At 39.7% G+C, this 21,415-nt stretch overlaps 3 protein-coding genes across 5 annotated transcripts in view; 1 reads left to right on the top strand and 2 right to left on the bottom strand.

Annotated features, from left to right (window-relative positions):
- Nucleotides 1-1,414: 1,414 nt before the first annotated feature.
- On the top strand, nucleotides 1,415-3,221 carry LOC135940678 (enhancer of split mgamma protein-like). The gene is made up of 3 exons (XM_065485671.1): nucleotides 1,415-1,704; nucleotides 2,240-2,530; nucleotides 2,722-3,221. The coding sequence occupies exons 1-3, from the start codon at nucleotides 1,639-1,641 to the stop codon at nucleotides 2,818-2,820; spliced, it is 456 nt and encodes a 151-aa protein (XP_065341743.1). The 5' UTR covers nucleotides 1,415-1,638; the 3' UTR covers nucleotides 2,821-3,221.
- Nucleotides 3,222-4,814: 1,593 nt separating this feature from the next.
- Nucleotides 4,815-21,415, bottom strand: part of Pka-R1 (protein kinase, cAMP-dependent, regulatory subunit type 1) — a 28,401-nt gene continuing 11,800 nt past the window's right edge. For all 3 annotated transcript variants that reach the window (XM_065482334.1, XM_065482335.1, XM_065482336.1), the window contains exons 2-7: nucleotides 8,578-8,733; nucleotides 8,314-8,514; nucleotides 7,983-8,202; nucleotides 6,854-7,057; nucleotides 6,714-6,801; nucleotides 4,815-6,349 (exon numbers count right to left, since the gene is read on the bottom strand). In XM_065482334.1, the coding sequence (XP_065338406.1) occupies nucleotides 6,265-6,349; nucleotides 6,714-6,801; nucleotides 6,854-7,057; nucleotides 7,983-8,202; nucleotides 8,314-8,514; nucleotides 8,578-8,733 (954 nt within the window). In that variant the 3' untranslated portion in view covers nucleotides 4,815-6,264. The remainder of the gene's footprint in view (nucleotides 6,350-6,713; nucleotides 6,802-6,853; nucleotides 7,058-7,982; nucleotides 8,203-8,313; nucleotides 8,515-8,577; nucleotides 8,734-21,415) is intronic.
- On the bottom strand, nucleotides 9,624-10,382 carry SmE (Small ribonucleoprotein particle protein SmE). The gene is made up of 2 exons (XM_065482337.1): nucleotides 10,149-10,382; nucleotides 9,624-9,949 (listed from the first exon to the last, which is right to left on the bottom strand). Exons 1-2 carry the CDS (start codon nucleotides 10,276-10,278, stop codon nucleotides 9,798-9,800), a joined length of 282 nt encoding a protein of 93 aa, XP_065338409.1. The 5' UTR covers nucleotides 10,279-10,382; the 3' UTR covers nucleotides 9,624-9,797.

The raw sequence follows: 21,415 nt of genomic DNA, 5'->3' as shown, positions 1-21,415 counted from the left end.
CGAAAAAGAGACCCACACCCCGATTTGGCAGCAGATAACACGCTGGTTCGTTTCCTTTTTTGTTGAAAGACGCGACCTTTCCTGATTTTTCTTCCAAGATTAGAGGCGTTGATTGCTTCCAGCAAGAATGAAAAAACAAGACGGAGGCTAATTTAAATTGCTCTGTAAAGCCCAAACAGGTTTGCTTTTCTCTTCTAATGGCCAGCACTTAATTTCTGTTTGGCAGCCAAATTGAAATTTTACACACCGTTTTGATATCTAGATCCATCAAAATTTCAACATATTTGAGCGGAAGGCGAAAGATTCTCGAAAATTCTCAATGAAGCTTAACTTCATACTATTATGGCCTAATTAAATTGGGAAGGAAACAACAAAGGGGCAATATAATTAGAAAAAACTTCTCCTGGGATGATTTTTATTCTTTATTTATTTATTTTAGATTATATGATAAATAGTATTGTTTTGATTACAAGTGCAAACATACTACATAAAAATGTATTTAGAATTATTAAGGTTCAACAGAAGATCTAATTTCGAAGTTAAAAATTACCTAGCACCAAATAAACATTTTTCAACATTATCAAAAGTAAAATAAAAGCCATTTGGAAAAAAATTAGTTTGCTAGAAATAAATCCTTTCAGTTTTATCGCTTTTCGACAAGGCTCATAAACTTGACGGGTTTATTTACGCTGCTCAAGATGGAAAAATTAATGATCCAAAAATAAGTGTTATACATAATATAGCTTTTGGTTTGTAATTTGTATGAGCAGTTCGTAAATGGTTTTAGCAGATAAATAATCCTCGAGAGCTAGCAATTTTAATGGGATCTGCCCATATCCTCAAATCCATTACACTTTTCATTTCAATATCTTAAAAACGTAAGCACTAGCATTAATTTTAATATAGCGTGTTCTTTTATTCTTGTCGTAAGTCTTGCGCCATTCAATAAGAAAACAAAATTGTAAAAATGGTTGCTTAGCCAGAATGGGAAAAATTATAGTTGAAAATCGCATAGCCTGGTAAAAGCAGTAAACCTTTCGTCATCGAGCTGCAACAATTTAATAATTGAATTGTATTAGTGATTGTGTAAATAAGAAACCCTGGGAGAAGAGGAATGAAATATTCCCCTTAAAATTTTTTCCTTTAATTTTAATTATATTTTGTGATTTTTAATGGTTGGTGTATATTATATGTGTCTGTAAAATGCAAATCACCGCAGGCACGCCAGTTAAAATCACTCCACACGCAGAGGGGGAATTATAACATTATGTGATATCATCATGGGAATAAACTTAAAATCGCGGCGCTGCACTTGGTTTCCTGCCACAGCAATCACGCTGCGCGCGTTATGATAATCTGTTGTACATAAATTTGTAAAACGCGACGAGGGCGGCGACGGGAGGTCGGTCGATTCAGGTCGCGCCGCGCGACTGGCCGCGCCGAGAGTAGCAAGTGCGCCGCCGGCCGGCGTGTAGTGTGTGCACTTATGAGTGTGCACAGGTGCAGCAGCTTATTACGCGTTTAGCTGGAAAGTGTGGGAACGTAGGCGCGCGTTCCCACACTCGGACGCACGGGGGAGGAGCCTCGGTGACGGCGGCGGGCCACCAAGCGGCTTCATGCCCGCACAGTCGGCCCACCATGCTGGCCCCGCAAGGACCCCACGACCTCCACGCGCCCATTTCCAGGACGCAACGATACAAAAAGGTCAGTTTAAGTAATTATTACAATTATTGATTTGTGTTGAGTGCCACTTTGTGAATTGGAAATAAATATTGGAATTTTTTAGTGAAATTAACCAATTTTCTCATATTAAATGCGATTTTTGTCAAAATTTAAATGTAAATATTTCGTTCTTGTAGAGTAATATCCAACAGTTTAGGGGTTAAGTATGGTTTAACATTTAAATCAAATTCGTGTCATAGATATTTACTCAACCCTTTTATTCTTTGTAACGGGTTAATCCTAAATTATACATTTTTCACCCCTAAAATAAAGATTAAAAAAGATGAACAGTGTCATCTGCACTGCTATAAAGGGCACAGAACAACACAACCCCCAAAAAGCAAATAATTTATTTTTTTTTATTTTCAGAAAACTGTCATTGAAAAAATTTATAAATAAAAGAAATCAATCAATTTGCAAAATTAGCGTTAAACTAATTATTTTGTTGCAAACCCTGCGTTTACTAAACTAGCTTTTTTCAAATTTTTTGACAATCCAGCAATCGTTTTGATTTCAGATTACTAAACCTCTGCTGGAGCGACAGCGTCGAGCACGCATCAACCGATGTTTGGACGAGCTGAAGGAGTTGGTCGTGACCGCCCTGCAAACTGAGGGTGAAAACGTCTCGAAGCTCGAGAAGGCAGACATCCTGGAGCTGACAGTGCGCCACCTGCACCACCTCCAACAAGAATCCAGTGGCCCTGAGGAGGACTGCCAGAATCCAAAAGGACGCTTTGAGGCAGGGTTCAGCCAGTGCGCCTCGGAGGCGTGCCATTTTCTTCTCAGTCTGCCTGGACTTGACCCTCAGGTGAGATGTCATCCAGAAATTTCAAATTATTTAAACCAGAACCTTCGAGATCAAAATATTTAGATTGTTTTTTCTTCGCATCCCTGAACAGCAATATTGATTCTACTGTTTTTTCCCTTCCTGCAAAAGCAGTGTGAAATTCTCATTAACACGACACCCATAAGAGTAATAAGACCCGTCATTTTTTGCAGATTTCTCGCCGCATTGTGGACCACCTTGGACAATGCGCGGACGGTCTGCGTCGGCCGACTCCTCCGCCGCAGCAGCAACCGATGTGGCGGCCGTGGTAGTGGCACGCACACATACTCACAAATTGGTCTCCTCTTTTTGATCTCGTCATGGGAAGCGGGCAGCGGCTCACGTCCATTTGCGGCCTAACAAGAAGCATCCGTCTGATTGATTTCTTCTCCGCTTTTTTCTTTCTTTCGCCGCTCGCAATTTCATGGTTTTCGTTTTTTCGATATGTTTGGATTACGTATAGAGTGTATAATGTTTTGATTGCGTTGCGACGTGCTGGCTCCCCTCACACGTCGTGGCGTGTTTATTAGTTTTTTTGTCACATATTATTTCTCTTCAGATGTTTACCGCACTTGAAATAATGTGCAACCACTACACGTTGATGGAATTTTATTATATGTTTGCGATGTATATTTGTATTTGTGGATAAATAAAAATGAGATTTGATAACTAAGATTATACCCATTTTTTTTCAGAAAATATCCCTCTTTAAGATTTAATGAGATATAAAGATATTATCGTTTGAAAAACAGTTAAGTGAAAAATTAGCTTTCCGTATCTCAATTGCGTAGCATACTTAAATATATAAAAAACCATCGCAACGCATAATTTGAAGCGCCTGCTCAGATTCGGGTATGCAATCTGCATCACATATGCGCTGTGCAGGCTGCCACGAGACGAATACGTATTATAGATACATAAAGAGATAAATTTGCTTTATTTTTCCAACTAATTTTTCACATTAACTCTGTGTTAAAATCTCTCATTTCAGCTACTGTAGGTTTATTGACCAATGCCTTTTGAGTTTTCAAATGTTAAGCATCATCGCAACAGCCTGATCGTTAGCGTAAAAATTAATTAAAGATTGATTTCTGTTAATAATACCTCAGTAAGTTACTGAGAAAAAGATAGAATAGTGTAGGTTAAAAAATGATGAAACTGAAAATTCGGATCCCATGTAATTTAAGTGACATAGAGAATCTCTTCAAAATTTGAAACATGTAGCTATGCAACCTGCAGCACTTGAAAGCCTCAAGGGATGCATAAATGTTCACAATATCAGAAATCATTGTCATTAGGTTCGAACTAATTAAATTATTGCTACTTCTTGCTATTATCTGCTTTGCTCCGACGATTGCTACAAGTAAATATGAGTTTATTATCAAAACAATTCTCAAAGTTAAAATCTCTTGAAAAGCAACAGCCACGAATGAATTACATATTGATTTACATTCACTACAATCCATATTTTAAACGTTTTCGCAGTCGCATGTAATTGAATTGCATGGCATAAATAATCATGAAAAAGTTGGGGAACAGAAAATATTGAGAATAAGCTCAAATTGAATCTAATTAAACCAAGAAAAGTTGCATCTGTCTCTATAATGTGAATTTTTGAACAGGACATTGTGGATAAAAGTGAACTATCGAAGAAAAAAAATGATCTTGCACGTTCTTTTAGTAGACAACACCTGTTTCAGCAGAATTTTCAAGTATGGGGCATAGTTGCTCTGTTCATCCGTAATAAAACACTTTTAATGTATACAAAAATCACTTCAGACGACTCTAATAAGGGGTGCACTGAAATTGTCCAAATTGGTTGGCCGTTAGAAAAGATTATTTTTATTCATTGTTATTGCTGCCAAAAAATTACAGGAGAAATAATTTTGTGTAACCCTTTCACTCACTTAAATTAATGCTCAATCTCACCTTAGGTCATAAATGAATTTAATGTGTCTACAAGCCAAAAATTCCATCCTTAATTTGAAACTATTTCAAAGAGAGAAATTGTTCCTTATAACATGAAAAATCCAGCACAGGAAAAGGGCTGCTTTGTCTTCCCTAAGAGGATTGTGTAGCAAGGTGGACATTAAAATATTTTACCACAAGATAAATTTGACTTAAAAAACAACCTTTACAACTGATCACTTTTAGCCACTCATTTTGCTAAAAAATCCACATAGAGCAAATCCATTCGTACACTTTGATCGTGATCATGATCGATTTTGGCTAAAGGATTTTTATTTTCAAAACAAAGACAACTGGCTTCACAATTAATATTTCCTCATTTTATTTAAAGAGACAAAAGATACATACAGCAAAGGTTTTCCTTGTGTTACGATCTCTGATCAAAATAAACTACAGAAATCACACAAAAAAGCCCTCAGGGTGTCAAATTAGCGCAGCTCGCTTGGCCGCGGAGCCAGCCGCAATCTCACGCGCCCGCCGCTTTGACAGCCAGGCTTGGTTTTCGCCGACACATTCATCTTGAACACAGCATAATTTAGAAGAAACATTGGTACAACAATAACTGCGTGCTTCCACTTGACCAGGTGTTGACGTCATGTCGTGTTTTTGTGTTCACTCATTCAATTAATTATCCTGCTTGCAGGGAAGATAATTTTACTAGCTTCAATGGCTCACACTATGTAAGAATCTATTGTTTGCTGAAAACTCCTCATCAGAAATGTTTTGCAGACTGTCAGTTTTTATATTGATACACTTTTGCTTGCCGTTGACCAACAACCATGTTTTTCCTCTCGACCAGCAAGAGGCGAAAATGGCTTTTGATTGTTGTAGTTTTAATTTACAAATGTATGTATGTTGTCTAAAACACTCACATAATGTATTTGGATTATCATAAAGTGCCGAATAAGAAGGGTTGTGACAACTGTGTGTAGAAACATTAGTTTTATCCCTTCTAAGCTCATGAGTCATCCGCTATAATTTTTGTTACGAAACTAGTTGATCAGTTTTAAGTTGGCATCATTTTAAGTTCATACCTACACCTTGAAATTAGTTCTCTTCACGTGTGTGCAACAATAATATAATATAACCGTCTAGATAATTTGATTACTTATAATAAATTAGTGTGGTATGAAATAAAGGATTAAATATAAATATAGTAGCTATATTAGCCTAACGATTTTATAAAATATTATCAGGCCTAACCACAAACTAATTCTTCAGCAACGCTTTAAATCCTCTGCAGATGTTTGAATAAGAAACCATAATAGCGAGTTACAAAAGATTTTTCCGAGGGAATCGTTTTACAACATTTATTTAGTCTGGGCCTTTCCAAGTGCGGATATAATAAGTACTTTTCTCAGCGTCTCATCAGTGCAAACTAAACATTGAAATGCTGGAAAGACCATTTATAATCGCCTAACACTGCTTTCGAGCAAACGAATGCAAAAATTTTGGCAGTTCCCACGAGTTCACACAAACATTTTGATCCCCTTAACAGTTAAAATATATATGACAATTCGCTTTTTCAAAGATTTTATGACATGGTGTTACACAGATGGTTCACAGTTACTTTTGGTAATTGAAAGTAAACAAAGTTAGCGTTTTTTCCTTCACGGTGCTTCTAGGAGTGAGTACGAATTCTTAAATTTACATTTAGAGTCGCGGGCAGACGTGAAGGGGTTCCATTTTGTAGATAATGAGTTTAGGGCACTTAAACAACAAAGGAGAAAAGAACAAGGACAACAGATTTAAACAGAAAGGGACACAAAGCTGTTGTACTGCTGAATGTTCCTCTTCAGAATGTCAGCGCACGGGCCCAGCACACGCTCAAATCTGAAACAAGAGTGGGATACATTACGTTATTATTTGTATTAGTCAGGCAAAATCGCCAACAGGGCAATATGAAACTAAAATGCTTGCTTTATAAGCACTTAATTTGTTATTTATTATTTGAAATTTCTTTAGGTCGTAAATAATACTATTTTGAGAGATATTAGAGCCTAGTAACGGTCATTCCAATTGCTTTAATTGATTTGCTTATTTTTTAATTCTAAATAGTGCTGTCTTATATGAAAATGTTGCAAAAGTTTCAGTTTTTACACTATTATTAGAGTTGCGGAATTGAGTTGAATTTTAAATAGCTTCAATACTGAGATACATAGTTTTCCAGCAAACATAGTGCCAGCAAAAAACCTACCTAGCACGGTCGAGTTTGACACATTTCAAGGGACCCTTAGCAACCACAGTGGCAGCTCTGGGACGGTCCAGGAGCAAAGCAATCTCGCCTGAAAATTTATAATTGAGGGGCAATGCCATTAAAAATTCACAAGTACCAACCAAAATAGTCTGAGGGTCCCAATCGGCCAACTTCAACAGGTTCATCACCCTCTGCTCTGTACTGCAAGACAAGCGCAGTGCCTTCGACAATGATGTAGAAATCATCACCTGGTTCTCCCTGGCGGACGATAGTCTCTCTTTCATCAAAAGAAACTGGCTCCAAGGCGTCCGCCACAGTCAAACGCTCCCATTTGTCAAGACTCTCTGCAAAATGAAATTTTCAACATAAGTTTATAATCTAACAACTGCGTGGTGATTCTCCCCACTTGGGTGCTCGCTAGTAAGTTTTAATAACACCGCGTCCATTCTACACTCATCAAACTTCCAAAGCACTTGATGCCAATTTTTTCTGTCCATATTAACTTTAATTAATTATTCTAATTAAGTGCGACAAAACTACCTTTCCGATTAATTATTTTAATAACATACTGAAATTATAATAAGAAAGATAACCTCATTTCATCCTGATTGATTACTTGTACACAGCAATAAATACAATTAAAATAAACTCAAAGTTCAAACACTGGATTTCACGGCTTCTTGTTGATTTAGATAGTAAGGTTTAGTGACTGAGTTACTCGTCGTGTTTCGTTCAACCGACACCTTCATCTGTTTCAGGATGAGATTTATCAATCAACATTTTCCAAGCAATAAGTTCAAAAATTCGCGGACACTCTAACCTAGCTTAAATTAAAATATAAACAGCAGTTTATACCTAACATTAAAAGTTTATTACCTAGCTAATCATGAATAAAAATTTACTGTGATTTCTGTTATTCATAATCTAATTAGCAATTTTGTCAACTATTAAGCGTTGAGATAGGATGATCAGAAATATCTGCATTTGAAAATGACAAAAAATTAATTTTACTCTCCAGAACATGAACATGAACTGTTTGTGCCCTGATCATGAGGGTTTGCAACACTTTGGCTCCCAAGTTTTATTAGGGAACCAGATGGAGGTGAAACACGTCCACAAGAAAAAATTGCAGCTACTTTGGAGGGAGAAACGACCGATTTTGGTACCCAAAGTAGAAAATAATGCTTTCCTCGATTAAAAATATCTCAAGATAATTGAAATATACAAACATGAGGAACCAACGTCATCATGTAATATTAAGTGCTTTACCAAGGATGGAGACCCTGGAGAGGAACTCGTCGTACATCTTGCGCTTCCTGATGGTAGATCCCATCAGAATACGGCGGTAGGAGTCACGGTCAATGCCCCACAATTTGACATCAGTTTTGGCCCGAACAGTAGCTGCGCGAGGGGTTCCATAAATCAGGGCAAGTTCACCAAAGCTGCCACCTTCGCCGATTGTGGTGACCAACTCTCCATTAACAAATACCTGAGAACCAAGAAAAAATAAATGAGCTTTTTATATTATAAAACCTTATTGTTGTTGAACTGAAGAAGAGCAATAGTGAACCAATATATTGGCAGCTATCCGTATGCTTACCTCAACCTCCCCTTGGTCCACGACGTAGAAGTTGTCACCTTCGTCTCCCTGCTTGATGATACTCTCGCCAGGCAAAAAGTTGACAGGAAACATGGCATCGAAGATGTCCGAACGCTCGTTTTCGTCCAAGTGAGAGAAGAGCACGTTTTTGGCAATAGCCTTTGAGAGAGCTGCCATGGTCTTGTAGTCCTTTGGCACAACCTGATTCCCAAAGAAATAAATTGAGCGCCTAATGATGAGACGAGTTGAGACCGAGTGATTTACCTTCTTAACGTAGCTGGTTGCATCTTCCTCAGTGACTGGTTCGGCCGATATTCCACCCCGGCGCCTCACAGGCTGATGGGCTTGAGCTGGAAGGGGTGACAGATCCTCCGTGTCCTCTGGACTGGCAGCTGCCTGCTTTGCATCGTGTGCCTGCTCCTATAACAAAAATTTCAAGCTTTAAATTTTGTTTTAAAATATTAAAGAAAACATCAGAGGTTAAAAATATGGCATTGTAATGTATATAGTGGCTATTAGGGCAGGGAGGGTGTGAAATCCTGCAGACTGCAGACCACAGCCTTGTGGAGCACACAAGTCCAGTTAAAGTTTTTGCAGCCCTGAGGGCCACACTAAAACGATGTTTTTTAATTTTTGAAGTTCCCTCCATTAAGTTTTTCCAGACTTAATACTGAAGAGCTCTTTCAGTCAAGGTTGTGGAAGCGCATGGGACCCTTTTCAGCTTAATTTTTTTTTATGTGCTAGCGCCGGGAGAACACTTTTAAAGGAAATAGGAATTACGGTGCATTGATTCTGTGAGTGAAGCGCAGTGCTCTCGCAAGGGTTTGAGATCGAGACCCTTTTTTAGAAGCGTTCAGTAGTTAAAAAAATCATTAACCTCTGGACATTCAACACATCAACCGAGATTGCTACTCTAATTTTGCAATAATTTTAAATATTTGCTCCTGGATACTTTTGATTGATGAAATAGTAAGTCTTAATGCTACAAATTTTCAATTCATAATCTAATCTTTTCAATTTGTACCATTAACTCTGAAATAGTTTAGCCCTTAACCAAAAGGCAGATGATTTTCAAGGATTTACGTTGTTTAGGAAGTACTGAACTCATTCATCAGTATTAATAAATATGGAAAAGTTGCAGTTCTCGCCATTCAATGTTATTAGTATAGGGACGACGGATGTGATGCGTGGAAACGGTAAAGTCGGCCAGAACTGTAGCTTTTCCATAATATTTCCTGAGTTAATGTAGGTTGGATAATGTGTCAAATCAATTTGAAGCAATGAAAGAGCGTCTGAAAGAAAATAACTAGTTCAAGTTCTCAACATTTAAATTTATTGGTGACAATTTAATGCAAGATGGTTTGTAAGAAGGTCAAGCATTGGCATTTTGGGCCAGTTAGAAAAATGCAGTAGATTTTATACGCCTAAGTAAATGATAAAGTCAATTCAGTAGATCAATATGTACAGTCCAAATGTAAACAACACTATTCTGCAGGGTTCACATTCTGGATCAAGGTGATGTTGTCGCCTTTCAGCATTATCCTGCCTAGCGTCTTCCTTCCCTTATTCTTAATGTTGACTTCCTCAGCATCGTCCAGAACAAGATTCATGTATTCGTCAAAGCCAACGATGTGACCTGAAAATTAATTAAATCATTAGTCAATGTCATGTATATTTATGTATTAACATAAAAATGTGATTTGATCATACAATATATCAAATCTTTTATTAAGGACCATCGATGAGCTTTTAAAATTCTACTTAATTAATGGTCCCATGTTATTTTTTCGATTGAATTCAATCAAAATTTTGCATTTTATGTGTTTTGTACACACCTTCTATCCTGAGGTTGATGTTTTCATAGAGCCAGACTTGGACGCGTGACCTGTTTTGCAGGTAACGGAAAATCAGGTTGATGGGCTGCACCATCACCTTCTGCACCTTTTGCGGGCCTTTGTACGACATCTCGGGCAGTTTTTTGACCTAAATCAGCAAAAATTTCGCAGACGCCGGCTTTCCGTCTTCGCTGCACGCGTACTCGTCATAAACAAACATGGCCGACCGACCGACAAGATCGGCGGGAGGCAGCTGCGACTACAGCGCCACAGGGGCCAGAGCGGCAACCCGCACCTGCGTCACGACTGCCCGGTTGCCTACTAGACGGGTGGCAGGGGAAGAGGAAATTCGGCGGCGGAGGAGGTTAATTATTGCCTCTCGCGCGTTAATGTCGGAATTTGGAAAGAACGAAGGGGCTGATTAAGCGGACGATAGTATTGGATTGAAAGAACCGAAAGAACGCTCGTGCGGCCCCCCACGATAGTCATCAGGACTTATCTCGTCGCAAGATCCTATCTGTCAAAGTTGGCTTTTCTTTGGTATTAAACGATTAATTTTGAAAATGCGTTTTTATCATTTCCATTATCCTGTAGCATTTGATACGTAGATGGTAGCAATAGCCAATCAGATAAGAAAATAAAGTGTTTCGCAAGAGTTAATGCTCTCATTTTTCTCATAAATTCAATGCTAAAAAATGATTTAGTAAGTTGCATACTTTACTCCAACAGAAGTTCTAATTTATTGCCGGAGCGAACTAGAATCCATTTATTCCGAGTGATTAATCGAAGGAAAACTATGACCATTTTGTAAATCGATTATGACTCCAGTAGAAAGATAAAAAAGTTAAGCGACTGGATGACCAAATTAAGTTACGAAAGTTATACGCTGACCCTTGCCAAAACAGATTCTACCACCTTTAACAGAAGGAACAGAAAACAAGAAAAAAATCTTGTGCACGAGGGAATCACAAATCTACGGATGTCCGGCAAGAGCAAACTTGGCGTTCTTGTGACATTTGCAAAGGTTCTGCGACCCAGCGCGCTTGCCGCACCCTGGGGAGACTAGGGCTGCTTCTTGCTGGGTATAATAACGCTACCGAGTTGGTTTACAAAGACCTTCTCTTCTCTCTTGACGTCCGGCTCGCCCGACAAGCAGGTAATACTAATAAAAGAATTCAGTTTGCTCAAGGCGTGTGCTGCTCATTCACTTTGTAGGTAATCTGAGCCACCAAGCCTCATTTCTTGTGTCATACAAGAGCCATATTATGTGAATGTAGTGCTATGTTTTCTTTTAGAGCACACAGAGTTAGAGCATTGTTTTCCAGGGTCATCTTCGTGACTAAAGAGAGAACAAAAAAATCGACAGAAGGTTTAGAGCCTCTTTTATTCTTGTATAAGTTTATACTTTTACTATACTGGGGTCTCGAGTTTTGCAAAAGGAACCGAGATTTCTTTTTAAGTGGCTATTTTGAATTTGTCTATTTGTGTTTTACGGCTCATCATATAAATGTTAACGTAAACCGATGCATTTCATGGCTAAGAGACATTTGTCTCAAAAACTAGAATTTTTCCCAGGATATTTAAAATCTTGCAAACATTTTCGGTATAAAAAATTTGGAGCAGCGAAAGCGGTACAGTTACGCAACGTGTTCAGTTTTAAAGTGCCCTGCATTGCATGATTGCCCTAACGACACTCGTGCACTTCAAGGGGTCTTCAAAATAGTTACCCTGCCGATCTGCGATAAATTCAACTTTAAAAGTGAGTCAACATCAATCCACGTTATGTAAATCGATCTTTGGACTTTAAGAGATTGCGGTTTTTTTTATTTTTTTGCTGATAGATATAAAAGATTTTAGCAAATTACAAATTAATACTTTCATCAAAATTCCTGCCAGTATGTACTTTTTATAGTCTGTTAAAGAAGAGACGAACAATGTATTACAGTTCCTGATTCCATTGTTAGCCATGTTAAATACAGCTGAATCAGAAATTAAAAGTATTATGACTGTACACAATTTTTAGCGTTTCTTGACGCACTAACTGTTAGGAAACATGCAATTTAACAGCGTTGACATATATAAACCGTCTTTAAAGTATGTTTAACAATTCTCCCTGATCGGGCGCCTCGTGCGAACGGCGCAATAAAAGTATGCAAAAATCGATTTATCGCAGCTTGGCGCGGAGGCTATAATCTGGAGATCGAGCACATAAGGCGAGTCTCGAGAAGGCACCGACGACGAAAATATGTCAAAGCAGGTGGAAATATGTGCGGAAGGGAGCTGGAGCAGCGCCAAAGTTCAGCGTGCTCGCCCCACACCCCACACCGCACACTTGTTCAGCACTATGTCGCTTAATTGCGGCACAAGTCTTCGTCATTTTCCCAGAAAAGTAGAACCACTCTTTGGGCGCGATTTCGAATAAAATTGGGGCCTTTTGCAACCGGAAATTGAAATCACGAGTTCGGTTGGAAATAAATCACCCTCCGTTGCCAGCGAAAACGCAATTTCGCTCGACACAAAGAGAAATAAACAGCAATCATAACCACATTTCACGGACGATGGAAAAGCGCGCCCAAATCTGCGGGCGTTGGTGGTGCCGAAGCGATTTGGGAGCGTAGCTAAACTTGCAAATTTGTTTTAAACGGATTTGCGGCATTTTGCTTTCCAGAGTGCGTTCGACTCTCTCAGAGTGGCACACGAGAAAGCCGTACAATTTCTCCAAATAGGCAACAGGAGAGTGCCTCTTCAGCTTAAAAGCACCAGCGTCGCTTGCAACTGACATGATTGCAATATTACTTGCCTGCGTAATGTACTGAGTATGAGTATATACACGTGTATTTGAATATTATGACGCAATGCACCACAACTCTGACGTGACGTGAATTAATGTGCACTGTCAGACGCAGGGAGGTTATTTTCCATGAGTGGAAAAATACGAAAAATAGTTAACCTAAATTCTCAACCGTATTTCATAATTCATATTTTATCAGATTGAATCTTCAAAGCAATAATAGGAAGAAATGATTAATATCTACACCAACGCTCGAGTGTGCAGAAGAAGTAAAAAGACTTTTACCTCCTCTGAACTTTTATTGTGCCCCATAAAGTATTAAGCAATTTAGTGCTTTATTACTCTATGGTATGCGGACGAAATTGGTTTTTTGCGAGCGTGGCGGCGGCGGCAGGAAACGTCTGGTGACAGGAGGCATTTTGCTAGAAATATGGAATCACATGATGCTGAGTGAGAGAGAGAAGAGGGAATGATGAGTGACCGAGACAAACACGAGCATTTGGGGCTGCAGATTGACGTCACAGGAATTCCTTGGCACTCGAGCTGTGTGGGCGTCGGGTGGGAATACATATTATGAACTTCACGCTGCTCGAGAGTTTTATTGGAAAGGCGAAAGGGCGACGCCGAGAAATGACGGAATGTGAGAGCAGCTGTGCAATATAATTGTACCGACAGCCTCGAAATAATGATGACTTCTAGGGGCTCTTATGTCGTTCAGCTCGCCTTTCCTCGAGAGATATAAACCACTTAACCCTTTCATCTTTTCAACCTGATCCCGTGCGCTTTGTATTATTGTCTCAAGGGTCCCGAGCCCTGAATCGACTTAAAAAAGGTCAAATGGAAGTCATTTTCTCAGACACTGGAACGAGGAAATTTATCTTCTTTATTTAGGCTATTTTACCATTTGTTTTGACAGCTATGATGTAAAATGCATTGGGCCAGGAAGATGATTATTTATCCATACAGGCAACAAAGGTAGTCAACACTCAAACTGTCTCTGCCCAAGTAGTCATAATTAATTTACCGAGTGGCGAAAAGTCGGCGCTCGCAACTCTCAAGTGACTAATAAAAATTTCATTGCAAACTGAGCATGTCCGGTCGTGCACAGTTGCTGATAGATAAGCACTGCGAAAAATAATTCGTGCAATGCAGGTAATTAGCACAATTAGGTCACGACTATTTCGGTCATAAGTGTCCTTGAACACTGATTATAATTATTAGCTTTGCTTCCCTGAAATGATATGCTGAGTGTTTCACAGACATATGAATGCAAAATGAAATAATTTTCCAGTCTGCAAGTTATAAACAGAGATCAAAGGTCTAGGCTAATTAATCTTTTAGTAGGCTGGAACAAGCTTTATATTCTTCAGAGTATGCTAATTATTTTATAACTAGCGGCATGCCGGTGTGGTCAGAGAAAGGGTCTGGACTGAAAAATGAATCTTTCATGGAGCAAAGTTTCAGCCGTTTATGTTAAAAAAAGTTTATACGAACACGAACGAGCCCGTCGCTTTTCCAAGCACAAAGAGGAAATGAGATCAACAAGTTCGCCTCTAATATTAATTCAATCACAATCGACTGTTAGCTGAAGTTAGGCGAGCACTCTTCAGCTAAAAGCCACAGGTGCTCTCGCATTATTCAAAGGGAGACCGGTAATTCTTGCCATCAACCCCATAGTCCATTTGTCCGTCTTCCTGGGTGCAACGAGAAAGTGATAAGCACTTCCCTCTCGTGTATATGCGTATTTGTACACATTGAAATCGACTCTGAAGTAGCTGCTCAAAGGGATAAAAATATCCGCGGTTCTGCCTCGCTCACGAGTGTGCGGCCGGATGCAAATGGAAGCGTCGGCGGCCGCCCGAGTCAAAAGTGGCCATTTGCACAATTATTTCCATGTGTATCGAGCGCACGCATTTTGGCCACTTGGCTTTCCTCGGCGGTACGGCGGTTGCCACGCACGCGTGTCAATATTATTTTATGGACGCGGGTGCTGACGTCAAAGCGTTTAAGTCTTTTAATGCTCGACCGCTTTTACGAGACGATCACCCCTTGCGCATTTGCTGCAGGTGTATAAGCTTTTTATTTTTCTTTTTATCGCCCTTCGATTGAGCACACGGAAAATACAATTTAATGGCCAATAACTTCAAGCTCTGATTCAATTAGCTTAAAGTGTGCTGGATTTGGTACTAACAATAAGACGCATTGCCATTCAATGTGTTGGCTTCTACAATATAAGAAAATCACAGAGCTGAATGTTAGTTCATTTCTAACAAAGCAGTTTGAAGAAATGAAACATCAACGAAGTTCTATGTACTTGCTTGAATATCAATAACTATATCCAGAGCCATTAACGTTTGAAATTTGTATAATATTTGATCTAAATATTTTTGCGCCTTCAGAGCGTTGGAAGGGCTTCTTCTCAGTACTCAAAAGGGTGTTTTTATGTCTGACCGGTTGTTAAAACTAAAGGAAACAGCTGGCTTTTCGTCGAGCGCAGGACTGTGTATATACGACCCTTATGTCAACACCTTCCAAAACTGCTACCCAGGCCTCAAGCAGCCCATCGCAGGCGAAAGACTTGAGCACACATATATTGGCATGAATGCAGGATCAACCACCTATTTCCTTAGAATACGGAGAGCGTCACTGCCGCTTTGTCTAACAAGAAGCGAAGTGAGACTTTAGCGAGATTTTCTTGGGTGTCAAAGTTAATGGTTTTGCGAAAGTGTTCGGTGAACGGGGCACGGATTAACGGCAGAGCGGGATCCATCTGAATCAAGTCCGCAGAAAGAAGAAATAACAAGGCCTTCCGAACAATGACTAAAAAGCTCTTTTTCCAGTTTTTAATGTGACGGAATTAGGTATCAGAATTCATGAATTTGTAAGGGCTAAATAGAAACAAATATAACTTAAAATTAAAAATTCAAGGCTAAATTGACGTATCAGCACGTTCCAAAAAATTGATCCACAAAAACGAATATTTAACATTTCAAAACAATTTTAGTGGTACAAAGCTTTAGTATTTAGGATAAGAAGGATGAAAAACCACACAATGCTGATGATAAAGATTCCCAAACGGGGATAAGACGTCCTATTTTTGTAGGAAAAACGCTGGCAGTCGCCAACGCTCACCTCTTTTCTCATTTTGTTCGCAATCAGCGCTGCCCCTTGGAAATATCTCGTCTGCTTCTTGCGTTTTCGAGCAGAATAATGGAGAGATACTCAGACCACGTTGCAGGCGAGCATCAGAAAGAATAATAATTCAGATTGGAGAAAATGGTTTTGTTACGTCCCACCGAACAAAAGGAATGATTTTCGAAGACCGCATATAAAAGTGTGATTAAATAAACGGCAAAAAGATACGAACAAAAGTCAAATCATTTGAAACTTTGATTATTCCAACATTCTCATTTACCATTTCCGATAAAACCTTCCAAGCTTTGTTGCAAAAAGAGACTAAAATCAGCTTAAATACCGATTTCTGGCGCCTGCGCACGTGAAACCGCATCAAAGTTATTTGTCCGAATTCTGTTGACAGGCACACCAGTGCGACTTTTCGCGTCTCTTGCGGATTCAAAATCGAGCGAGTTGCAATTTAAATATTTGCATTTAGAAAGGGGAGAAAGAGGTGGAGCCGGATAAATAAACCAAGAAGCAATCTCCAATTTTCGGGGGCGCCTCTTCGTATATTAGGTGGCGCGAGAGGCAAGCAAGAAGGAAACACAATTTCATTTTTCCCAGCAGCACTGACTGCTCCATGAATATCAATTTCGCGTGGTTCCCTGTGGAATTGCGCGGCGCAACACATTAAACCTAATCCCCGGCTTGAAAACTTGCATCGCGTTTACCTGACTTGGCGCGAGAAGACGAGCCTTGCTCGCTGAAATTAGCGAGCGCTCTTTCAATTTGGCGCCCGCTGCACGCGAACCTAGATCCTGCATGGCCGGCGGTGAGAGTTGATTTACTGCAAGCTTTAACGGTGGCACCTCCACCCTGCAAGCGCTATTATTTCAACCGACCCGTAAATCAGCCTTAGACAGGAAAGACTATCAGCCTTCTCTATGGAATACTCGGAATTTATTTTTTCATTTAAGGTAATTGCTTGCGTATAAATTTAATAGCTTTTAAAATGTTCAAGGTATATGAGTTAAAAGCCCGTGATTTCACATAAAAATTAAATATCATTTTTCATTTACTTAGTCATGCAAACCAGTAATTTAGGACAAAATGCCATCAATGCAATTCACCAACAGAAAAATCAATCTCGGAGGCACCTTAGTAAAGTCGTATTTGAAACTAAATAATTTTACTTTATGTTTTCAACTATAGGGGTTGGGATATAAAGACCACTTTTCCTCATACCCCGTAATTTCCTACAAATTTGCATGATTCACATTCCTATAGTAATATGTGATAAATAATGATAGTTTTCTTTGAAGGCATTTGTTCAAGTATTTTCCCGGAGATAAATTTTACGACGAGATAAATTTGCCCTGCTCAACTTCATGCTGAAGTTCCCTGAAGAAAACAAAAGGCCCCGTGTTCCACGAAGTCAACATGATGAAAATCCAAACTACCACTTCTGACGAGGGGCAATTCACATGAGACGTTTAATTATCACTGTTTCGCTCAACTCGTGTTGAATATTGGCTCGGTGGCCACATTTGAGCTTATTCATATTATTAATACGGTTTGGCGCTGTGACGGGCGTGCGATGCCGACGTCGAGACGCGATGGTTATTTCTGGGGTGGGCGAGCCGGCGACACCCTCATGCATGCCAATCCATAACGCAGCTGTACACATATCCACCGAATTTCATCCTTTCGTCCGGCTGCATGTGATGCTGGTTGACGCGTCCAGATTGAATTTTTCCAGGCAGCAGGCGAAAACCAGCTCTGCGGCTGACACGAAGAGGCGGAAAATTGGGGAAATGACATTTTTCCCGCATACGTGAATCAAATCGGAATTTATTTTTGGACCCAAGCGCTGTGGTTTGCACAGATTAATTTTATAAATGAGGGCGATGGCTTGGGTATGTTTGGTTGAACGAGATTGGAAAAATATTCTGCAGTGGGAGGAAAAGCTGTAAATAAAGCACTTACAGGGATTCCAACTCAAACAAAGGATGATGCGCTGTCAGCTCAACAGAGTTATAATAAATATTCTACAAAATAAGGTTATCAGGGAAAGGGAAAATTGAGACGCAAAAGGCCGGTGAGGGAAGCCGAGAGCGCCCCCAACAAGAAACAAAGATGTTTTGTTTCATTTAGATTCATGGCAAAAAATACAATCATTGATGTGGTGTTAAAATATGGTTTATGCCATAAAAAATCTTTTGGCCTTTTGAGTACGCAGGACGGCGTGCCAACCAAAGCACTTTTCGCAAATGTCAAACGTGTGGTGGTTGCAAATGAGAATATAGTCTGCATAACACTGATGCAAGCGAATCGGATCAGCAATGCAAATCATTGCCGCACCGGGCTGTAATCTCGCAAATTAATCTCATTAAAAAACAAAATTTCACCGTTAGTAAATAATTGAAACTGCCGCGAGTATAATCCGCATTAATTTTCATCGTCAAACCATATTCCGTGCTGTCAGAGCCGCATTAAAAAGCGCGTCGCGTTAATTGGCATTCGAAACAGAGGCAATTAAAACGACGGAGTAACATGGCTTTTGTCTGGCTACAAAGAAGCGAGTTGTGCGAATACTGTGTTCGAGCACGCCACAATTAGACCTGCTGCTAGTAAACAAAGCGAGGTGCAAGCTTTATCTTTCCCTTGCCGGGCCGCATGTCGTCCCCCTGGATACAGCGTCCTAATTGATGGGGCTTTTTAATCACACCGGGCTCCAGCAGCCTTATCTGCCATGCACGCCCGCAAAGCTGCACCTTAATGAGTTTTTGCAGCCATGAAGTGAATCGATTTGAAATGGAATTCGGTATTAACGTGCCTGTGCAGGATAACCATGTGGCAAAATAATTTATGGGGATTTTTGCACTACAAAGACTTGTTGAAAGCTTTGGAATATAGATTTAAAAGACTTGCTCTCTTTTTCAGATTGATAATTTGAAGATATTTGATTGAAAAATAAATTTTTTAGATAAAACTTACCCTTTTAGGAAATTGTGAGCCTTCATATATATTTTTTTGAGACTGAAAAAGGAGCAAAAACTTTGTCCACTAATAATTTGAAATCGTTGAATTTTTATCTGAACTAAAAGTATATAAATTGGCCATCTCTATTTATATATATTATACATACGATTGAACTGTATTACTTTCTATAGGAACACACAAAGCAATTACCCAGTACCCGAAAATAGCACTACTAGAACATATAAAATTCTTGAAACCCTATATCGCTTCGTGGAAATCACGATAATAGAATATAAATACACCACACAAAAATGACAATTATAAATAGCGGCGGGGTGGGCGTCGCCGCGTCGATTTCCAGCAGAACGACCGAGAGCAATGGGTGGCGTGAGCGAGTGCAGAGCAGGGGCGTCCATTTAAAATTAACGTGGCCGCAGACGCATTTTTGGCTGCCGAATAATTAAGCGTCGCTTGGAACGATACATTCGGCTTGCATGCGCGCGCGACTTTATTCTGGGCGCGTGTGTAATTATTTAATGCCGTGCGCGGCGGCTAATGCGGCTGCCGCTTGCTGCCGGCCGCGTAAAATAGTAACAATAAAACACATGGAGCCGCAGACCCAAGGAAAACGTAAATATCGACTTTCCTTTTGCGCCAATGCGAACTTTGGATGCAAAAGTGGTCGTTCATCTGAATGTCTGTGCGCACACAAGACCTTGTTGCCAGCAAATGCAGCAATCGAATCAAGCCCTCCAATTGACCAAGACTATGACACGAATTTTTTGAATATATTAAACAGAAGGACAGCGAAAAACAAGAACATGTGAAACTGGAGCATCATAAATTATTGTTGTTAGATAAGAATACTTATAATTCATTATTATTATAAGAAAACTATTATTTGCTTATCTGTCAAAGTAAGCGGGGAAAAAACAATTATTTTACTGGTGTGATCATAAATATCTTTTTAGTAGGAGCACAAGTTTATATTTTTATGAGGAATATTTTAACACAATGCATTTTATTAAATATTTTTGACAAGTTTAATGTTTGGTAAGGCGAGAAAGTTTTATTGATTAAAATCGTGTTTGCACTTGAAAACACGAGACATAGAGTCTTAAAAAATTCTGCTGGGAATGGGAACGAACGAGTCAACGCACGTGTTTGTTTAGGTTGCCACTCGGAGCGACCCTTGCCTTCGCGTGCAAAATTGATACTTTCGGCTGCCTGAGCGGAAACTTTCAGTGGCTCCTCAGTCCGTTTTCTCACATTTATTGTGGGTATATTTTTGGCTGTTCCTGCAAGAAGTAGACTCGTCATCTGATATTGTGTGACGTTAATGCCACTATTAAGACGCCTTACTCGCGAAATAAACAAAGCTGACTTTAGACGTTTAGGCTAACGTCACGTTATTAGCGATTCTATGCTGGGATCGAAACAGAACTGATTGATATTATTAACATATGCATGATCTCGGATTGTTTTTAATATTTGAATAAATAAATTGGAGGAACGTCCGGGTAACCAAAGTGCGTATTGGCACACGGTAAAGGTTTGTCATCCCTCGTCTAGTTATATTCACTCTGTCAACTGCAGCAAAATGCCTCGGGCGGCCAATTCGACAGGGAAAAAACGCGGAGCTCGCATTATGATGAGAAGATTTAAGGATTTTCCGTCCGCAGAAAAGTGATCGGGCGATGGTGCAGCAGCGGCCGCGGCCAAGGCCTGGTGGAAATATCGCACGATGACGCCGCGCGCGCCTCGCGAGTTATTTCTAGTCGCCTTTCTGTTAATAATAAACCCATGCGTGTCGGCCTCTTTTCTCTCAAATACTGCTGCGCTGAAATACATTGCACCCAACCAAACCATGTGACTCATTTGCTTGTTCACAGATAGCAAGTGACACGGGACCCGTCGTGTCACCGAAAAAATCGCTTTTCGGTCGTGCTCATGGCAAATGTTTTTCATCATCGGCACTTGGGAAATGTATGGACTGACGCATTTGGCGAGTAGCTGACCTTTGGTAGGACATGGCACAAACATAGAGTGTTCGTTATATGCCCCTATTTTTGCGGCTAGCTACGAGCTATGTTTTTTAACCAAATTACATAGTCCGTTGGGGGCAGTTTGGTCAGAAAACAAGAGAGACAAATTATGTGTCGATATTTTTAAAAACAAGGCTCACGGCGGAAATGAGTTTTGGTACAAAAGGGAAGCGAGCGGTGCTTTCCATTTACGCTTCTTGTTGAAAAATATAATTATATCAACGAAAATAAAGAATACTGTAATTTAAAGCAAGAGAGGTAGTAACAAGCATAATAAAATTATCTTGAAACTAAAAGGCAATGTCTTTTTAAAATACGAGCGAACGCAAAAC

The sequence above is a fragment of the Cloeon dipterum genome, chromosome 3 (genome assembly GCF_949628265.1).
Source record: "Cloeon dipterum chromosome 3, ieCloDipt1.1, whole genome shotgun sequence".
In the NCBI taxonomy this organism is placed as follows: domain Eukaryota; kingdom Metazoa; phylum Arthropoda; class Insecta; order Ephemeroptera; family Baetidae; genus Cloeon; species Cloeon dipterum.
The sequence above is the reverse complement of the archived record's forward strand: the minus strand, read 5'-3'. Positions and strand labels throughout refer to the sequence as shown.

What these genes read in the sequence shown, in the direction of transcription:
- LOC135940678 (XM_065485671.1), top strand. Translation starts at nt 1,639, where the DNA reads ATGCTGGCCCCGCAAGGACCCCACGACCTCCACGCGCCCATTTCCAGG. An exon ending in GGACGCAACGATACAAAAAG is followed by an intron (nt 1,705 to 2,239) that starts GTCAGTTTAAGT and finishes TTTTGATTTCAG; the next exon opens with ATTACTAAACCTCTGCTGGA. An exon ending in TGCCTGGACTTGACCCTCAG is followed by an intron (nt 2,531 to 2,721) that starts GTGAGATGTCAT and finishes CATTTTTTGCAG; the next exon opens with ATTTCTCGCCGCATTGTGGA.
- SmE (XM_065482337.1), bottom strand. Translation starts at nt 10,278, where the DNA reads ATGTCGTACAAAGGCCCGCAAAAGGTGCAGAAGGTGATGGTGCAGCCC. An exon ending in CATCAACCTCAGGATAGAAG is followed by an intron (nt 9,950 to 10,148) that starts GTGTGTACAAAA and finishes ATTAATTTTCAG; the next exon opens with GTCACATCGTTGGCTTTGAC.